Source organism: Rhinatrema bivittatum, chromosome 2 (assembly GCF_901001135.1).
Source record: "Rhinatrema bivittatum chromosome 2, aRhiBiv1.1, whole genome shotgun sequence".
In the NCBI taxonomy this organism is placed as follows: Eukaryota; Metazoa; Chordata; class Amphibia; order Gymnophiona; family Rhinatrematidae; genus Rhinatrema; species Rhinatrema bivittatum.
The window spans coordinates 120,075,249-120,097,005 of record NC_042616.1 but is presented as its reverse complement, the minus strand read 5'-3'; the positions used below and the strand labels follow the sequence as shown (position 1 = coordinate 120,097,005).

The window sequence follows — 21,757 nt, the reverse complement described above, 5'->3', positions numbered from 1 at the left end:
GCAAATGCTCATTTTATGCGAATTGCCTCCGTTCTTCTCTCAATTGCCCTGTGAGCTTTTTTCAACAGTTAATAGTGTCTTGCTCAGCAAGCAGCCCAGTCAACCAATTTAGCACTGATTACAACACGTTCACTTTGTTTTGTCTGCAGTCTGCTTTGCTAGCTGTACCTTGCAAGAAATGACCACCCGCCTCAGGTAACCATATCCCTCAATGGTCTCAGTTTGAACTAGTCAGCCGCACCTAGGTAGATAAAATTCTACATTCTCTCACTGTCCTTTGGACCATTGCCCTGTTGGTCTCTTGCTTGGTTTATAATTTACTTTCGTTGTGCCAACTCTCCAATATTTTGAATCTGTCCTTGATTCAGGGCCTTGTCCCCATCTTAAAAAAAAAAAAAGCCTTTTTGCCCACCTCATCAGTGACCAACTACAGATCAATATTTAACCTCCTTACTCTTGCTAAACTCCTTGAGAAGGTGGTCCTCTCTTAACTTATAGAGTTCGTACAAGACAACCAGTTACTGCACCCAAACCAATGTGGCTTCTGGCCCAATTACAGTACCAAAACATTGCTGCTATCTCTCTCTGATTTCATTCTTCTTCAATTTGATCAAGGAAACCCTTTAATCTTGGTCTCCCTCAGCATCTCATTGTGGATTACTCCATCTTATTAGATCATCTGCAGTCCTATGGCCTTGGTGGGGATGTTCTCTCTTGATTTTTCTCCTACTTAACAGGACATTGCTTCTATGTTAGATCTGGTTAGACCACCTCATCATGGAAAACTAACAAGAGGGTTCCCTCAGGGTTCAGCCCTCTCATCCATGTTATTTAACTTCTACCTGGCAACACTATGTTCTGTCATTTCCTTCTTTGTTGACAAGTTTAAAATGTATGCTGAAGACATCCAGCTACTTTTCCCTGTTATCAACTCCAACTCCTCCATTTACCTGAACATAGGCAGTTGCATCACTGCGATTAATTATTAGCTCAAGTAAAATGGCTTAACTCAGTCACGTGATGTGGTGGGCTCGGTAAGATGTGGGAAGACGAGCTCCAGCCACCACCCTAAAATTTCTGCATTTTGTCTGCATTTACCTGGCTCCTTTTTGGGCAGCAGTCGAGCTTTGTCTTCCTGTCTTCAGCGATCTTTCCGAGCACCCAAGTTCTTTTTATGGCAACCAAGGAATTAAAAAAAAAGACAGAGACAGGGTGAAGGCCCTGGAGCCAAAAATGGATGCTGCTAAACCAGATACACCCACGGACCCGGAAGAGAAGTCGCTTTAAGGGAAAGTCTCTGCAGCAGTTGTATCTGCTCTTAATACACAGTTAAATCAAATCTCAGAGCAAATCACGGAGGCAAAAACATCTATCACAGAGATCGGTAACTGCATGGACAATGTAGATGGAAGGGTCGTGGTGGAAGAGAATGATGTGGACATGCTGGAATGGAAGGTAGAAGCCCTGGAAAAAGCGGGCAGCGCCGGAGACGCCAAAATCAACAACATAGAGAACCAGTCACATCGAAATAACCTTTGGTTCGTCAGTCTACCCAAAAGTATCCTGGAACGTGACCTGGTGCTGATTATTGAAAAATGGCTGACTGCAGCGGTTGCCTCTCTTGTGCCTACTTCTGCGGGCCTGATTGAGCGTGTTCACAGGCTGGACCCCAAGCCTGCTGCTGCCCAGAAGCTACAAGTTGTCATCGCCAAGTTTCTGCATTATGCACGGAAAGCTGAAATTTTACAGCACTATCGAAAGAACAGAGGCATACAATTTGATAACAAAAGATTCTGAGATTTCAGGACTTTTCATTAAGAGTCTCTAACCTCCAGAAGGAATTTGCCTCAGTCTGCTTGGTCTTGGTTGGCAAAAACATGCGCTTCTCTTTACTGTACCCTGCAAAGTTGCGCATTTGGCATCAGGGGAATGCCATTTTTTTGAAGACACGTGGTAGGTGGCAGCTTTTGTGGAAACTGACAGCTGCTGAAGAACCATCTACCTGAAACCTACTGGATGCAAGCACAAGGGGGAGTAGCCTAGTGTTTAGAGCAGCGGGCTTTGAACCAGGAGACCAGGCTTCAAGTCCCACTGTTGCTCCTTGTGACCTTGGGCAAGTCACTTTACCCTCCCATTGCCTCAGGTACAAACTTAGACTGTAAGCCCCCTGGGGATAGGGAAATACCTACCATACCTGAATGTAATCCACTTTGAAGTGCTGAAAAAAAAAGTGTGAAAAGCAGAATATAAAAAAAATAAATGTGAATTTACACAAGGTCTGCTTGTCTAGGATTTCTCTGGTGGACTAAGAAGAAGCCTGCTTCTACGCTAGGCAGATGAACTGTCTGCCACTTCTTTCCCCTGTTAATGTTTTTTTTTAACTTTTCCCAATACAATTTTTTTGCAGGGATTTGTCTGGTTTTTTTTCATGATTTTTTCTTATGCAATCAGCTTGCTGTTGTGACATAATTAGGATGCATACGTCTGTTTTATTTCTATCTTGCTGATAAATCTGCTGTAGGGATGGTGGCTGAGCATGTCTACCATCTAGTGTGGCCTCTAGTCTCTTTTGTAGAGACAGCTTGGAGTGTAGATGTTGGATATGGGGGTGCTTGGAGGGAGTGGGGGGATTCCCATGAATTAGGTTGGTTATTGGAGGGTTATGGTGGGGGGAGGGGGGGGGGTGGAATGGAAGTGTAACAATAATCTCTCTGGTTTTAACATTCATTTAGAAGAGCCTTCCCTTGTTGTGAGAATATATATGCCAATTTATACTTGGGGAACCGCATTTTCCTGGCTTAACGGATTGACATGGTGGCCTGTATCATAGTGTGGCTTTTTGGGGGGCTTTCACTGGGTTGTTCTTGCTCTCATAGCAATTAATTTAGTTACCTGGAAAGTAGCGGGGCTCATTACCCCGGTGAAGCGAGAAAAGGTGCTGAGCCACTTGAACAAATTACAAGTTAAAATAGCACCCTTACAGGAAACCCACTTAAGTTCCAGGGAAGCCACTAAATTGAGAAGTGGAAATTTAAGTGGATGGAGCAGGTTTTCCATACTGAAGGGACCATTAAAAGCTGTAGGGTGGCTAATCTTGTTCACAAAGTGGTTTCTTTTCAATTACTGAAAAGTGTAGCTGACCCTGCTGGCAGATATATTATTGTATTGGGGAAGTTAATGGGCTCTACTGTTCTTTAAGTATTGGACTATGCCCCGAATACATATAAGCATTCTTTTCTTGTGACCCTTTTAGCCCAAATTTCTAAGCTGGGTAATTTTCCGGTATTCTTGGGAGGAGATTTAAATTATGTAATTGACCCAAATTTTGATAGCCAGCCAAGGGAGGGCATCCTCTCTGTGAAAACAAAGGGCCCTGATTTCTGTATAAAAATTTAAATCTAATTGACCTTTGATGCCTATTACATTCAGGTGAATGGGACTTCACACATGTAGCCCAGGCACACTCCACCAGAACCAGGATTGATTACTTATTAATGTCAGAATCTGTTCCCCCATTTTCTTAAGGTGTCTATAGAAGATCTGCTCATTTCTGACCATTGTCCTGTTTTGGGGAGTTTGCGGGTAGGAGACCCTAAAGACTCAGGTCAGGGGCATATGCCTGTATATCTGATGAAGGATCCAGACTTTTCCCTCCTATCTCCAAAGTAAATGGAAGGAGTTTGTGGAATTTAATGGGCAACATTTGGATCAACCTCTATTATTTTGGGAAACTGCTAAGATAGTCCTTAGAGGGGATATAATTAGCTATGTTAGCTCACCTGTAAAAAGCAAAACAAAGACATTGTGGCTGTCGAGAAAAAGATGAGAGCCTGCAAGAGCAAAAATGCTCCATGATTCATCTGTGGCCCTCCTGAATAAATTTAAGTCTGTCCAGACTGTGTTGAATACTCTTTTGCATGGCAGGGCTGTAGACTCTATATGTTATATGAAATATCATTTGTTTCAGTTTGGGAACAAATTGGGGTGCTTATTGGCCAATTTACTGAGAAGTCAAGACCCACCTAAATTTATTTCTTCTATTAAAAAATGGGGCGGGAGGAGGACCACGTGACCCGATGAGCCGGTGAGCTGCGTGTGAGCCGTGCTCCTAGCTCCCCCACCGCGTTACCGCTAAAATCGGCCGGGGAACCGCGAACAAAGTGGCGTCCCCGATAGAACCAGGAACGCAAACCACCATCAAGGCCTTTTTTCGAGTTGAAGAACCTGCGATGGCTGCTAAACCGCCAAGAAAGGAGAAAGCTGTGAGCCGGCAGAGTGAAGCAAAAATGGCCGCCGGCCCCTCGAGTCCTGGCGCGGTCCCCGGAACGCCCGATCTCGTGAGTGATGTGACAGGGGCGGTGGTGAAAGCCTTGGAACCCCGTTTTAGCGACTTAGTACAAAAAATAAATTTGGGAAATGAAACGTTGCTGGAAATCAAGCAACAGGTAGCTGAGACCCAACAACGTGTTGCTGATGTTGAATCTGAAACGCAACAACTACTACAGACACAGGGCACTCTCACCAAGAAAATCTCTGACCTGGAACATAAAGTGGAGGATCTAGAGAATAGATCCCGCAGGAATAACCTGAGGTTTGTGGGGCTACCAGAGTCTATGGGGGAAAGAGAGCTGGCGCATATTATTGAAGCATGGCTGCCAGCAGCTCTGGATTTGCCGGAATTAGCTAGCAAGATGGATGTTGAAAGAGCACACCGTCTGGGGGCAAAAACACCGGAGGCTTCCAAACCCAGGGTGGTCATTGCCCGCCTTCTGAACTTTAGTCAAAAATCAGCAATACTGCAAGCATACCGTAAATGTGATTCTTTACTCTATGAGAATACTAAAATACTGATCTTTCAAGATTATTCAGCGGACGTGTCGGCTAAGCGGAGAGAATTTTCACCCATCTGTGCGGATTTGTTTAAGAGAAAGATGAGATTCAACTTGCAATACCCGGCGAGGCTCCGCATGGAGCTTAATGGCACATGGCACTGTTTTGAGACTGTAGATGCAGTTAAGAAATTTATAATGGAAAAAGTCGATTCCAGATGAGTCAGAGGCCTACACGGGGCTGCATTCTGCTATGGACTTGAGTGTGTGGTATACAGGTTTCTATCTGTTGTATAGAGCATTGTTATTGTTGAGTTTTTTAGGGCGGTTTTGCTATTAACCATGATAGCGGTGGGGGAGCTGGAGGGAGGTGGAACAGGTGGTCTCTCTCCTCCTACTATGGAGGGCAAGAAATGGGTTTCTATTAATGGGGGGGAGGGGGTGGGCATGGGGAAGAGGTTTTTGCTACGCATCACAATTTATTGTGTTTTTCATGCTATGTATGGTTATGGGACTCTAATGGAGTATGCCAGGGGCACCGGGAGATATGGGAGAGAAAATTTTACACCGAGTCTAGTCCCAGGCTGGGGGGGCTGGACAGGCTGGAGGTTAGCCGTGTATGTCATTCTCAGGGTGATGTTTTACTATGCCAAAGAGCATGGCTGAATGTCTGCGGTGTATGTCCTGGAATGTTGCAGGTCTTGGCTCGCCTATAAAGAGAGCTAAGGTTCTCCAATCCCTGCGATGTCATAAAGCAAAAATTGCATTTTTGCAAGAAACTCATCTCACAGAGGGGGAAAGTCAAAAGTTAGCTCGTGACTGGGTGGCCAAAGTATACTATTCCTCAGCTGTGCAACGAAAGGGAGGGGGTCGCCATTCTCATTGGGAAAAATGTGGTCTTTGAGGAAGCTCAGACTGTTTCCGACTTGGAAGGCAGATATGTCCTGGTTACCGGGAAGCTATTTGGTACCATGGTTACATTATGCTGTGTTTATGGCCCAAATGGGTACCAGCATGATTTTTTTCTGAATTTAATCCAATGTATCACACTCAATCAAAAGGGCCTTTTGCTCGTAGGAGGGGACTTCAATCAGGTGATGGATGTTCAGTTGGATAGAACATCAAGTGGCCAGGGGCACCGTCAGCGACAGGATAGAGGCTTGCCGTATTTATGCCAGCAGGTTCAACTGGTGGACCCATGGAGAATTTTACATCCTGAATTACGTAGTTATACCCATTTAGCACGGGCGCATCTAGCCATGTCCAGGTTAGATTACATCTTTGTATCTCCACGGTGCTTTAACATGCTTACAGAGGCCGAAATAGGTCCGGAAGAATGCTCGGATCATGCTATGATTTGGGTGGAGGTCCGTTTGGGGGGACAACGACCAGACCAGCCGAGGTGGTGCTTTCCAGCTTATTTATCTGATGATATGGGCCTACGCACCCATCTTCAGGATAGGTGGAAGGATTATGCCACTAACAATGCCCAGCATTTGGCTACTCCGACCTTATTCTGGGAGGCGGGGAAAGCTTCGATGAGAGGGGAAATCATAGCTTATGCCATAAGACAACGACGTATAGCAAACAAACAACTTATTGATTTGGGAAAGGAGGTAGCGAAGGCCAGGAAACAACTTACTAATCACCCCTCGCCACAGGCTAAGCGTACATATCGAGACCTTCTCTACACGTTAAATTGTTATATCCACCAGAGAACACAGAGGGATTTACTACATAAGTCCCACAGGTTTTATCGGTATGGGAATAAGATGGGGAAGTTGTTAGCGAATCAGGTTAAAGCCCAGAGGGGACTGACTTTTATTCCTAGCTTACAGGACTCGGCGGGTATTCGACATACATCTGGTTCCCAAATTTGTGCTATATTTCGAAAGTTCTATGAAAGTTTATATGCAAACGACAGATCACAGCTGGCACCACTAGCTGAAGCAGAATTTTTTCAGACTCGGTCCCTCCCCAAAATTACAGCTGACCAATTGTCGCTTTTAAATGCCCCTATTACCAGACAGGAAATTTGGGACAACATCGGGGGAAGCAAGGCCCATAAGGCACCAGGCCCGGACGGGCTCAATGCGGACTTTTATAAGTTATTGAAAACGGATGTTGGGGAACCCTTACAACATTACTTTGCGAATATAGCTCAGGTTGGGTTTTCCCAGGAAGCAACTATGGCATATATTACAGTGCTTCCCAAGGGGGGTAAAGATCCCTTGAATCCGGCGTCTTACCGGCCTATTTCCTTGCTCAATTATGATGTCAAACTCTTTGCTAGGATTCTGGCCAACAGGCTGAATGGGGTATTACCAACCTTAATATCAGTAGGCCAGGTGGGTTTTGTGAAGGGGAGGAAAGCTAGCCGACATCTGCTTAGCTTATGGATGGCGATCGCGCATTGTGTAAAGCATCGAATCCCAGCTTTAGCTGTTGGATTTGACGCCGAAAAGGCGTTCGATCGAGTGGCCTGGGATTATTTATTCTCTGTTCTACAGAGATACGGGTTTCAAGGCACGGTAGTAGACAACATCGCGGCACTCTACCAACATCCCCAGTCTATGATTGTGGCAAATGGGATGATGTCGGCTCCTTTTGAGTTATGTAGAGGAGTGAGGCAGGGCTGCCCACTGTCCCCCTTGCTTTATATCTTATCTCTGGATCCACTGTTGAGAGCTATTCAAGAGGATGCAGGGGTGGAGGGCTGGAGAGTGGGGCAATCTCAATTTAAGGTTGCCGCCTTCGCGGATGATGTCCTGATATTTGTTGTGAACCCTATTGTTTCACTTCCCAGAGTCCTTGAACTGCAAGCGCAATTTGGGGTCTTTTCGGGTTTAAAAATCAATAGAGAAAAATCAGAAGCCATTGACATTCTAGGCTCGATCCAAGGACTCTGGCCGGGAGTTTTCCCATTACGATGGGTTACCTCTGAAATGAAATATCTGGGTATTCGTATACCGGTTGATGTTACTCAATTATATGACGTGAATATATTGCCCTTGCTCAACAAAACGAAACAAAAATTAGCGGAGTGGATGCAACTCCCGCTATCCATAACAGGGAGGATACAGCTGTTTAAAATGATTGAACTACCTAAATGGTTGTATATAATGCAAATGCTTCCCATCTGGATTAAGAAACAGCATATCTTGGCATTGAATGCAGCCCTTCGGAACTTTGTGTGGAGCAATAAGAAGGCGAGAATCGGTTTGAATACGCTTATGTGTTCGCAGCAGGAAGGAGGGCTTGCATGCCCCAACTTACACTTATATAATGTGGCCAGCTTGCTTTGTCACCTTCAAGATTGGCTACGGGGCTCTAGCACTTTCATACCTCGGGATCTACTGCGAGACTGGTGCCAGCCTCTGGACATTCCTAACGTGCTCATAGCTCGGAGATCGGAGCTTCCGGTACACATTCGAGACTTTCCGTATATCAGAGCGTGTCGGTTGGTATGGAAAAGGTTATGTGCAAAGCTCAACATCTCATGGAGGACTTTATTGTTTGCCACTATACGGGGACTACCACAGTTCCCTTCCAGCTGGGACTACTCTATATTTCATCAATGGGGGAGGCTGGGTCTCACCCATATTGCTCAGGTTCTTAATGACACACGGTCAGAGGTGTGAGCATTTGTGGATCTGCAGGTGCAATTTGGGATTCCGCGCAATAATTTCTATGTTTACCTGCAGCTTAGACATTTTATTGCTATGTGGGACAGGATGCCGTCGGATGGAACTCCATTGGACCGATTGTCAACAGTCTTCTCCACAGCTACTCCAAGGACTTCCTGTTCCTATAAGCTTAAACAACTTGTAGTACTAGATCCCGTGGAGCGACTAAGTTACCTTTTAACTAAGTGGAATGACGATTTGCAATGTCAGCTTTCTATAAAACAACTGAAGGACTGTTTTCGCTCTATCTGCTCTATCACGGAAAATGTACAGTTACGGGAAGTTCAATTTAAACTACTACACAGAATCTATGTTACCCCGGCTCAAGCTTTTCTCTGGAAGATGTCCGCCTCATCAGCATGTTTTAAATGTGGAGTGGAGGAAGCTACTTTCAAGCACAATTTCTGGGATTGTGTTAGGATTCGCCAGTTTTGGGTTACAGTTTTACATTATCTGAGCCGGCTATTGGACCACAACATCCCACTGGACCCACTTCTTTGTCTGTTACACGTATCAGGGGACTCAGAGCTGGGGAACCGTCATAACCCTTCAGGTTCTCTGGTGCGTAAAGGCCTGTTACTGGCTAAGCAAACTATTCTGTCACATTGGATAGAGAAGGATGTACCGACGTTTACCCAGTGGCGACTAAAATTTCATCAGATGGTGGTTTTCGAACAACTGTCGGCAAAGGCTGCTTCTTCCCCGAAGAAACGCGACCAGTTCCTGGACATTTGGACACCATACCTTCAAACATTAAATCAACATGCGAGGAGCAAAATTTTGGATTTCGAATTTTAAGTCAAGGTCTACAGGGAGCCCTTCTGTTGAGCTGTTTTCCTTCTAGGACAGAGCCTGGAGGACTCTGGGCTCGGATCGGCGGATTCCCTTTTATAACTTTTATGTTGTTATTTTGCACTGTCGGGCAGATCAGATAGTAGACACATGTTCTAGAGACTACTGCCTACACTTGTCTTCTCTTCTTGTTGCCCTTGTATTGCAATGTCTGTGCCATACTGTATCCATATCTGTTGTTGGAGATGCGTAGGAAGGGGGGGGGGGGGGGGGGGTCCATTACAGTACACGGGTGTGTCACCAGGTTATGTTAACTGTTCGAATGTTTGGTACTGTTCTTGGGATGTAAAGTTGCAAAATTATAAATAAAGACAAAAAAAAAAAAAAATGGGGCGGGCATGGAATTGATCTCTACTGATGCTATCACTAAGGTGTTTAGCGATGACTACCAACAGCTGTATGCAGCTGACACAAATGCTTTTCATGAGATGATGCATTTCCTAAAAGACTTAGACTTCCCTAGGCTTGGGGAAGGGGAATTGCAGAGGTTGAATCAGCCCATAACTATGCAGGTAAATCGAGAGGCTGAGCAGTCTCTTCCTTCTATGAAAGCCCCAGGACCCAATGGTTCAGATGCCTTGTTTTCTAAATCTTTGATTGATGATCTCCCTGAATCTTTGTGTAAGGTCTTTGAAGCCATGTGTGACACGGGGTACCATGCCTGCCACAAGTAGACAAGCTACTATTGTTGTTATAACTAAGCCGGTGCGGGATGCTCAGCTCCTATCTTCTTATAGACCTATAACACTTCTAAATTTATACATTAAGTTGTATGCTAAGGTCCTGGACAACTGACTGAAATATCTTCTGCCCACTCTGATCTCGCCTGATCAAGTGGGATTTGTTTTTGGAATACGCTCCACTATTCATACACCAGATACATGTGATACTGGAGGGGTGCGTCCGTAATTCTGTCCAAGAGCCTGTTTATTTTAATGGTAGATCCTCTGGTTCTTGTTGTGCCAGCACAAGGAGGTAACTGGGATTTCATTGGGCAAGTTCCATGTTAAGTCCTTATTATTTGCAGATTACATTCTGTTATTATCATCCAATGCTAAAATGGCACTTCCATTAGCGCTTCAGCTTTTTTCTCAATATCAAATCTTCTCGGGATTTAAGTTAAATTTAGATAAAACAGAGGCATTGGACATCATGAGTACCCTGCAGCAGAATTGGGAAGACTTCCTGATCGCGAGGGCGGAAGACACCATTAAATACCTGGGTATTCATATACATCGGAACCCCCACTCAATGGTACTCTATTAATATGGCACCGCTTATTGAAAAACTGAGTCAGCAATTGAATAGCTGGAAAATGCTCCTTGTCTCGTTATAGGGGTGTATAGCAGTTATAAAAATGACCATAGCTCCTAAACTGTTATACCTTCTTCAGATGATCCCTGATTATTTACTTCTGAAAGAACAGTGGGCTATACAAAAGATGCTACGATTATTTCTCTGGTGGGGCAAAAAAGCATTCTTATCTTATGCAACTTTAATGGCTCCAAAAGTGAAAGGAGGCTTGGGGGTTCTGTATTTTAAATTATATGCCTGGAATGCCCTTCAGGAGGAAGTGGTGAAGACTAAAACTGTGAAGGATTTCAAAGGGGCATGGGATAAACACTGTGGAATCCTAAAAGGCTAGAGGATGGGAATAAATAAAAAAAGCTTCACCAGCACGGAATGGCAGTTACTACCCTTAAGAGAAACATGGGGGTAACCTGCACGGAGTAGCAGTGACTGTCTTGGGAAGCTTGCTGGGCAGACTAGATGGACCATTTAGGTTTTTTTCTGCCATCATTACTATGTACTATGCCTGGGCAGCCAATTTATGATTCCTGGGGGATTGGCTCTTTGCAAAGTCTGATTATATTGATTATTCTCTGGTGATCGACCTATGTGCTCCTTTAAGCCCTAAATTTGTATGCCTGGTTGGAAGAATTGAAGAAGTTGCAACATATTTTGGTCTAGTGTTGGTAGTACGTTGCATTTGGGTCTTGGTTTAGAAATTGTTATCCCTGGAAATTCATGTATCGCCTCACCTGCCCTTAGGGAACCCGCGATTCCCCTTCTTACAGCTGCCCCAGCCACAGGTCCAGTGAACCTCCTCAGAGTGGGTTTTCCAAGATTTTATCAATCCCACCTCTGGAACCTTGCATTCTTTTGAGGAATGAAAGGATAGACTGGGTTTTCAGAATGAACGTTTCCTTTTGTATGGGCAAATCAAAGCACATTTTCAGAAAATTAAGGTTGTGGAGTCAGGGGTTTTGGATAATTCCTCTTATTCCACATTGTTAAAATTGTTTGCTACTAAGATGGGGTCCCTGTCACGCCTCTGTGCTTTCTTGCAACAGATTAAAATTTGCCCAATTTATGGATGGCTTGTTCAAAAATGGAGGACGGATACTGAGGAGGAACTTCATGAACTTATGTTGCAGGAATACTATTTCTCGATTTCTTAGGTGTCTAACAATGTTAGTCTTAGGGAACTACAACTGAGAGTTTCCCACCGAATTGTGTTCTTACCACTGCAAGTGCACAAAATGGGGTTGATTGAAACCGATCATTGCTTAAAATGTAATGGCCTACAAGCTTCAATGATATACTGTTTATGGCACTGCATAGTTATTCGTGCATTTTGGGACTCTATACGGGGTTTACTTTGCATTTTGATGAATATGGAGATCTATTGGTCCTGCTCTTTTTGCTTCTAAAATGATGATTTGGGTGAGGAAAGTATTAATTCTGATAATACCTTTTTTATGTAAGGTATGTTTAATTGCTAAGAAATGTATCCTGTTTTATTGGATCAAACCTGACCCTCCCACGTTGGAAATGTGAAAGGTGTTAATGATTAAACTTTTTCCGCTGGAATATGGCTCGATGTATCAAAGATTCTCCAGGAAGAAGAAATTCTTCTTTAAGGAAACCTGGCGTCAGTTCTTCAAGTCTTTACCTGAATCTTGTCAGGCCTTGTATAACCTGGAAGACTATTTGAATGGGAGGGCTCATAAACCCCATTCTTTTGTTTGATCAATATAGTTATGACTCTCTTCATTAAATGGGAAGTATACCATGTTAGGCCGGTGAGAATCTGCCAAAGTGTTACTCTGGGGAGGGAGTGGGGTGGGAAGGGATGTAGAGGGTGAAAATATTTTTCATCAGTTGATTGAAAAGTATTTGCTGTATACCTCAATAAAGATATATTGGGAGAAAAAATTGCCTAACTCTCATCCTAGCCAAGACTGAAATTCTGTGTTGAGTAGATCTCTGCCTCCCTCTGATCTACTGGAAATCATTGTAGACAGTTCATCTCTTGCATTCGTTGCTGTCATTCAAGACCTGGGTGTCTTATTAGACCCTACTTTTTGCTTTATGCCCCAACTCAAAGCCATCATCAAGTCAGACTTCTTCACACCTCGACTTGTCCGTCCTCTGAAACACCTCTTGCCCAAGGCTGATTTTAGAATGGTAGATCAGGTACTCATCTTGACCACCTTGGACTACTGTAATTCTCTTTACATTGGGTTGCCTCAATACATGATAGGAGCACTTCAGTTATTAACAAACACTGCACAGCATCTGATTGTCTCGCATCCTATCATAGAATACATCTCCCCCGTATTTAAGCAGCTCCACTGCTTCCTGTAAAGTACCAGATCCAGTTCAAAGTCATCACCTTGGTTTTCAAAGCTCTTCAAGCAAAGGGACAAGACTATCTGGGTAATATATTAGTACAGTATTTTTCCCATTGCCAATTAAGATCTGTGGATATAGGACTGTTAATAATCCCCACTATTAAATCTTGTCATTTGCAGACCATTCATGCTAGGGCTTTTTCAATTGCAGGCTCCACCCTGTGGAATGCTCTACCCCCTCCCTCAGAAACAGTGCTGATTACCAAATATTCAGGAAACAGCTGAAAGCCCATTATTTCCAACTGGCCCTCTCAAACTTTTGCCTAATCACTGCACCTAATTCTTACTGCTGGTTTTGTATGCTTTGTTGAATCCTCCTGTTTTTGCTCATTGTATGCTGAATGTTGCTACATTATTGCCTTGTCTTGTTAAACTGTTGCTGTTTTTGAGTACTCCTTACTTTTTGTTATGATACTGTAAACTGCCCAGCATAGGACTCCGATATGAGCGGTATATAAGAACCTGTAAGCAAATAAATACATATTTTAAATTTTCCTCAGCATTAAAATGTTGTATTTTAATCAACAAACTAACTTCCATACAAAATACAACCCAACGTTTTAGATGAGGCTACGTCCTTTTAACAGGTCTGATCCAGGAGATCTCCTGGTGCTTGCTATGAATTAACACGATACGAGTTCTGAATGGACAGCAAATTACTTTTACTGCCAAATCAGATTCACAATGGGCTTGTTTGCTGCGCAGATTAGGAGAAGACATATTGGAGCAGACCTGCCAACTAGACATAGACCAATTCAAGTTGTTAGCATTTCTTTTCTAAAGGCTTGCACAATTTTTATGTTTGTTTAAATGGAAGGTCAGCCTGACATTAATACTAAAGAAATTGAATATTTGGCCATAAGGAGACTAATCCCAACCTTCTGAAAATAAAAGGTAAAGCTTCTGTTGACAAATAGCATGCTTTATATTCTCAACTAATTATGGCCACAACAGAATAATACAATTTTGCCACTTTGAGAGGTCATGGTTGCTGCTGTGTAAAGCAAGAGTGTCTTACCTGTAACAGGTGTTCTCAGAGGACAGCCGGATGTTAGTCCTTGCACATAGGTGACATCATCCAATGGAGCGCAGCATAGAAAACCTATGTCAAAGTTTCTAGAACTTTGATTGTGCCTCACTGGGCATGCCCATGCATGCCATTATATCATGAATTCAAGTGAGGTCCATTCAGTCTTGTATTTAGAAACTAGAACAAAAAAAATGGGCAGACCGGGGGTCAGCATTGACCCCAGGTACACTTTTTATTTTTTGGGGTTTTTTTTTTTTGTTTTTGCATCAACCCTTTACATCTAATGCAGGAACCTCAGGACCCATGTCAGGATCCCAGGGCACCGTTATATTTAATGATTCTCCAGGTTGGTGTTAATTTATTGCAGCTGACCAGTTTCTAAGTCGGCCATGATAAATTATTAACATGAAATTGCCTATTAATGAGCTACTTTTGCATGTGGCTTGCAAAATTCATGCATGCAAATCACATCAAATGCAAAGCAGCTCATTATAATAGGGGAGGGAATCTGGGCAGAGCCATACAAAATATTACATATATAGTGAGATATCACTACGACAGGTGATATCACACGATATATGCTGTTTAGTGCACGGTAGAGCCCTAACGCGGCTTGATGCATTTCCCAGTTAGAATGCTATTTGTAAGACAGACTCATGTTTTATGTTGTCTATTGTGCCTTATTTCATATACTTAAATGTCCAGTAATCCAATCCTTTGATCACCCAGCATTCAATAAATATGAATACTGCTAAAACATAAAACCAGCCAACCTCAACTCTCCCCTACAAAGACAGACTAAACATACGGTTACCACCTCACAGAAATGGCTATATTTACACTATAAGCAATATTTAAAAAATCCTGCACTGCAAACATTTTGTTTCTTTATTTATTTGACAAGCAGCAATATCATGTTTGTCATTTTTTTTTACATTTTAAAGTAGATACAATTATTAGGTTATCTGTCATATTACAATATTTAGTTTTTACTTTAAGTCCTTTAAGATACATTAAAAAAAACACATCAACTGCAAACGTGAGGGGAGAGAAAAAAAAAGCATGGTACTCAAATTTTCACATTCCAGCAATACTTCACTCATTCTTTCAGTAAAGTTTTAAGAAATGTCATAATGACATGAGCTTGACTTTATCTATAGGCATTTTCACTGAGGCTCATGACATGGCACTGGTGATGTTGTAAACAGCAGAAAATCAGGGGCTGTCAAGTGACTAATTATGGAGGCACAGGCCTGCTTCTTCCCACAGGAACACACCAAACAGCGATGATCTTCTCACACCTTCACCTGCGGGCAAGCAGCTGCATCATGCCACATAACTGTATTCATCCGCTGAGGCTTGGCTTCGCTCGATATACTGTTTGTCTATCAAAACTTCAATGCATTTCTTAATCATGCTGATGCTTGGGTTAAATCTGGCTCTTGACTGGCTAATTACCTGCAGAAGAAAGAAAATATGTTGCAGTCACGTTACTATTACTAATAACTGCGATATCAAGGTTGCATTTTAACAAAAATCATGCAGCTTCATTAGCTCTATTCCAGTTTTAAGAAAACTAAAGATATGGGTGTTTAGTGTAATCCCTCTGCACCCTGCTGAAAGGAAAACATTGCCTTATAAATGAACTAACCTGCTGCTGAAGGAAACAGAAGACTGCAAAGGATAAACTTTAAGGTGAATTTTAAAAGCCCAGCTTGTGCATTAATTTAGGGATGTGTGAATAAGTCGGGCTCGCGCGCTGAGCAGATTTTAAAAGCCGCCCAAATACGCGCATATCTCCTGCAGCACGCACATTTCTAAAAAGGGCATGGGAGTGGTCTGGGTGGGGAATGCTTTTCAGGGCGTGAACCAGAGATGTGTGAGTAAATACATGCCCTGGCGCGTACAGAAATCCTCTGACACCTAACTTTACTTCTGCTATGGATGACATGTAAGTAAAAAAAAAAAAAAAAAAAGGATCAAGCTACTCTGGGGTTTAAAGGGTCTGGGGTAACTATCAAACCGGGAGTAGGGGGTGGGGTGGGGGATTGGACGACATATCTTTTAACTAGATAAACTGGTAACCTGGGAATGTCTGGGCATACGCCCCTTTTAAATCTCCCAGTTTACATGGTAGAAGCCGACAGACTATTTTATACCAAGCACTCATTTGCGTGTGCATGTTATAAAATGGCCCTGGGCGCGGGCTGATGTATGCGCACAAATGTGCATTTGCACGCTTGTTTGATATGGCCTCCAATTGGACAGGGTCTGCTTAGCAACCTCAACTCCTAATCTATTTCTGTCAAAAGAAATGAAGAGTTGCGTAGATCGCCTATGTCCTGCTGTTCGCTCCAAGCAGAAGGCTAAGGCTGTCTTGCAATCCAGACTGTGCAGAGCCCATTCGTGAATGAGGTTTGGGGAAAAAAGGTAGGCAGGATGATGGATTTCTATCTTAACCAGTCTATCACTACCTTAGGCAGGAGCTTAGGGTAGTGGAAGAACTTCGTGTAAGGTGGGTACGTCACTAAGGTCTGAAGCTCACTGACTGCGCGCTGATGTGACCTCGACCAAAAAGATGACTTCCAGGACAGGTACTTGAGGTCACAAGAACGCAGCAGTTTAAAAGGAGCTTTTATGAGCTGAGCCAACAGCACATTAAGGTCCCAGAACACAGCAGGGGGCTGCAGGGGTGGCTTCAGCTGTAGCAGGCCCTGCATAAAGCACCCCACAATGGGTTGCACAGAGATGGGCAAACCATCCACACACCGGTGGTTGGCACTGATTGCACTCAGGTGTAAACTATTGGAGTTGGTCTTTAAGCCAGCATCTGAAAGGTGCAATAGGTAATCAAGCAGCTTCGGTGCACAGTAGGAGAATGGATCCAGGCCGCAGTGCTCACACCAGACAGAAAACCTCTTCGATTTCAGACCATAAGACTTCCTAGTGGAAGGCTTCCTGGAAGCCACTAGGACTCGAAACACATCATCCGAGAAGTCGAGGGGGCTGCAGAATCACCCTCTCAACATCCAGGCCGTCAGAAACAAAGCCCAGAGGTTGGGATGGCGTAGTGTTCCCCAATCCTGCATGATGAGATCTGGGAAGGTCCCCAGACCGATCAGCTCTTGAAGGGAGAGATATTGCAAAAGCGGAAACCAGATCTGCCTCGGCCAGCGAGCAGCTATGAGGAGAGAGTCTTCAGAATCAGGGGAAGCTGAGGATATACGTACAGAAGGCCTTTGCCTCAATGACAGGCAAAGGCATCTGAGGCTGGTATGCCGCCACCCTGTACAGGGAGCAGAACTGATCCACTTTCCTGTTGCAGAGGGATGCGAACAGATCCACGACCGGGATACACCAGCGGCAGAAGTTCCAATCCACCACTTCTTGCTTCAGGGACCACTCGTGGGGCCGGAAGGCTCGACTCAGCCTGTCTGTCACCACATTCTCTGTACCGGCCAGGTACATGGCTCAGAGCACCATATCCTGCGACAGAGCTCAGGACCAAATCTGAATGGCTTCCTGGCATAGGAGGAATGACCCCGTACCTCCCTGCTTGCTGATGTACCACATTGCCATCTGTTGATAAGTCGATCCCTGAACGCCCAGAGTGCATACCAGATCGCACGTAGGTCCCAGAAGTTGATTCTGGCATTGTGTTTCCTGGGCGCACCACAAATCCTGGGTGCAGAGCCCCTCTAAATGGGCCTCCCACCCCAGGTTGGACGCATTCGTAGTGAGCTCAATCTGGACGGGGAACTTTGAAAGGACACCCTCTTCTCCAAGTTGGCCAGGCTCTCCCACCAGGACAAGGAGTCCTGGAGAGGCAGAGTAATGCGAATGCGGACGTGGAGGTCCTGGGCGGCCTGCCACCACTGGGACAGCAAGGTCCACTGAGCTCTGCACATATTCAAACGAGCTAAGGGGGCATATGGACAGTCGTGCCATGTGCCCTAAAAGTCGTAGCATGCGGTGCGCCGAAACCTGCCATCTCTGATGGACCACTCCTGCTATGGACGCCAACGTAAGCGCCTGATCTTGGGGAAGATACGCTCGGGTCTGTCCAACCTGGCACCAATGAAGTCCAACTGAGGCGACAGGTCAAAATGGGACTTCGGGTAGTTGATAATAAACCCCAGGGACTCTAACACCCGAACGGTCAAGAATAGAGACTGCACCGCTTCCTCCTGGGAGGAGTTCTTGAAGAGCGAATCGTCCAGGTAGGAGAACACATGCACCCCTAACTTGCGGAGGTACGCACCCAGAATGGCCAGGCATTTGGTGAAGACCCACGAGGCCGAGGCCAGGCTGAACGGCAACACCCTGTACTGAAAATTTTGCTCGCCCGCTACAAACCGCAGGTACTTCCTGTGTCTTTGGAAGATCCCGATATGAGCACAGGCGTCTTTTAGATCGAGGTAGCAAAGCCAATCTCCTCTTTGTAGGAAGGAAATCAGGGTGCCCAGAAAGACCATCTTGAACTTTTCTCTTTCAAGAAACCTGTTTAAGGCCCTCAAGTCTAGAATGGGATGAAGTCCCCCTGTTCTCTTTGGAATCAGGAAATATCGCGAGCAGAACCGCCGCCAACTCAGTGGAAAGGGTTTGATGGCCCTGGCCATTATGAGGGTGGCGAGCTCCACCAACAACATTTCCTGATACAAGGACTGACCCTAAGAGTAGCACAGGGGAGGAGTCCAGAAGGGTACCCAGAAAATTCAGCCAGTACCTTCGCCGCACGATGGACAGAATCCACTGGTCCAATGTAATAAGGGGCCAATGGTCCCGGAAAAACCGTAGTCTGCCCCCGACCATAGGGTACTGTGTCGAGGGTATGGATGGTCGGCTTATGTTTCCTCGCAGCCAGTCAAAACCCTGTAGCAGGGCTTGTCTGGGGCACTGGCTGAGTTCTGGGGGTTCGCTGCTGTCTAGAGCGGCCCCTAGATCCTGCCTGCTGGGCCCGAGTGCGAGAAGAAGGAGGATAGTATTTTCTCTGGTGGTAAAAGGACATCCTCGGGCTCTGATGCAAGGACTTCCTGGCCGAGGATGACAGGTTTGTTGTACTGGCCAAGAGATGCTGCAGGGTCTCATGATGGTCCTTCAACTGAGCCACAGCATCCCTCACCTTGTCACCAAAGAGGTTGTCGCCAGTAGAGGGCAGGTCCGCGAGCCTCTCCTGCACCTCTGGGCGGAGATTTGAGGCCCTAAGCCAGGCCAAATAGTGGGCACCAATATCTGCAGCTGCTACCTTTGCCACCGTCTCAAAAATGTCAAAAGTGGAATGCATCTCTTGCTTGTCGCATTCCAGACTTTGCTGGATGACCACCGAAAGGGTATCCTGCTGTTGCTGAGGCAGGCGCTCGGACAGTTCCTGGACTTGTTTCCAGAGGTTCCAAGAGTACTGTGTTATATACAGCTGGTAGGAGGTGATCTGGGCAATTAACATTGTGCCTTCAAACACCTTCCTATGTAATGCATCCAGTGCCCTATGCTCTCGCCCTGGAGAAGCAGAGGCATGGGGGCGAGAACACTTAGCCCTTTTAAGGACAGACTCCACCACCACCAACTGGTGTGGGAGCTGATGCTTCTCAAACCCCGTAGCCTGCTGGACCAAGTACAGTGCATCGCCTGCCTGTTGACTGGAAGCACAGAGATGGGGTGTTTCCATATCCTAAGGAGCAATTCCTTGAAAATCTCATGGACGGGAACTACCACCACTTCTTTTGGAGCATCCACAAACTGGAGAACCTCCAGCATCTTGTGGCTGGCTTACTCCTCCATTAGAAGTTGGAACAGAACGGCCTCCTGTTATGAATCTGATGCTAGGAGTTAGCAATCTGTTATGAATCTGCTGTTAGTTAGACTGTGGAGTAGCAATCTGTTATTATTGGCTCCTAAAGAAGGAGGAGTCAGCAATCTTGTAGTGTCTCAGATATCGTCTTGCTATATAGTTGGCAATCTGTTCAGGATCTGATATAGTTGTGGGTGGATCCCTGGGCCGGTGGCAGATGACCACGCCCCCGGGAGGATTTCCTGAGAGGGACCACCGGCTAGGCTTGAGTATGGAGACAGACACACATTAGTTCTTTTATTAAACAGGTTTTTGAAACCACCAGAGGTGGCAGTAGTGAGCTGATATGCCCAGCAGGGCTGTAGTCCCTCAGGTACTGGAACAGCGATCCAGGATGGCTGAGCTGTTGAGAAACTGTAGAAAGCGAGTAGGCAGAGTAGACAGAGTTCATGAACAGAACTAGATGACAAAACTCACATAAGGTCTTAAGAAAGCTCAGGAGCTGGAAAAGTTTAGGCCCTCGAGGAGCGAGTATCTGGTTCCAGGGAAAGCTCTGAGAGAGCGATGGTAACTTACAATTGTTTGTAGCAGCGATAGCTTCCAGGCAGTAGAGAATCTTCAGAGTGTCCAGGAACATGGGCCCTCGAGGAGCGAGTACCGGTTCCTATCTGTAATCTGAAAGTAAAGAAAAAGAGCGAGGCCCCCGAGGAGCGGGTACCTCTGGTAAGTCCGAGGAGGCAGAATAGCTTGTATAGCCGAAGCGAGTCCTTATCCTTGCTAACTCAATTAGATAGCGAAATAGAGACCTTTAAATATTGGAAGCGAATGATGTCATCTCAGGGGGATGCCCCTGAGGTTCGCGCCCTTGCTGGTACTTCAATCAGAGTGCAACGCACGCGCGCCCTAGGTCTTTAGGCAACATGGCGGATCTGCAATGTCGAGCCGGTCCGGGGACGCCGGCAGGAGATGGCATGGAGACGCCATGGCAGCCAGCTGTCCATCAGACCCGGAGGGAGTCGCCACAGAGGTAAAGAGGGTGGAGTGAGGATGTCTAGCAGCGACGGTCGCAACACCTCCGCCATGGCCCGCATGAAACGGTTAAGTCCTCTGGTGGGGACTGGCGCCCTCTGGAGGCGATGGGTCCGAGGGAAGGTCCCCAGAGTCATCAGAAGAAAACTCGGAGGTATCTTCCTCCCATTGGTCATAAGGGGCATCATCATCATTAAAACTGCCCAGAAGTACCCATGGGGGGAGACCTTCCCAGGCCCCAACAGCTTGACTGGGTAACACTAGCCAGGGAACTAGGGGCCTCGAAGGCCCCTCTGGCTTCAAAGGACCATCCTCCTCAGAGGACCCCAGAATAGGGGATAGCATCAGGAGGAGTAGGCAGCACCGGTGACCACTGGGGCATCGACGGCATTCTGCCATTGGCATTGGCTAAGTCGGGAGAACACCAAGGAGAATGTCAAGTTGTTCCAGCAGCAGTGCCAACATAGACGGTGCAAGCTCTGGCATTGGTGGAGGCACCTAAAGGGCCGGCAGCTTGATGCCCTGCAGGGCTCGACCAACCCCCAATTGCACCCTGTGCTCAAGCTCCTCCCCTCGAATGCTGTTGAGGATAGGACAGGAGGAAGAAGAGGTGTAATCAGATTTCCCTTGGAGCCTTGAGGGGAATCAGTATTCGGCACTGGAATTGGTGGAGAACGTCTCGGATCCCTGGCCTCATTGGAGGGCTATACCTCCTCACTGCGGGGTCGCTTCGGGGGGCATCACAGCAGGCACCGGTGCCAACCCGAGCACAGCACCGTGCGAGGACAGAGACCAGTGGCAATGCTTCCGGGACTTCCCATGGTGCTCGGCCTGGTGCTCGCCTT

General features: G+C 45.7%; 1 protein-coding gene across 6 annotated transcripts in view; it reads right to left on the bottom strand.

Annotated features, from left to right (window-relative positions):
- Positions 1-14,962: 14,962 nt before the first annotated feature.
- Positions 14,963-21,757, bottom strand: part of CUL2 (cullin 2) — a 323,154-nt gene continuing 316,359 nt past the window's right edge. For all 6 annotated transcript variants that reach the window (XM_029588577.1, XM_029588576.1, XM_029588575.1 and 3 more), the window contains one exon: positions 14,963-15,553. In XM_029588577.1, the coding sequence (XP_029444437.1) occupies positions 15,422-15,553 (132 nt within the window). In that variant the 3' untranslated portion in view covers positions 14,963-15,421. The remainder of the gene's footprint in view (positions 15,554-21,757) is intronic.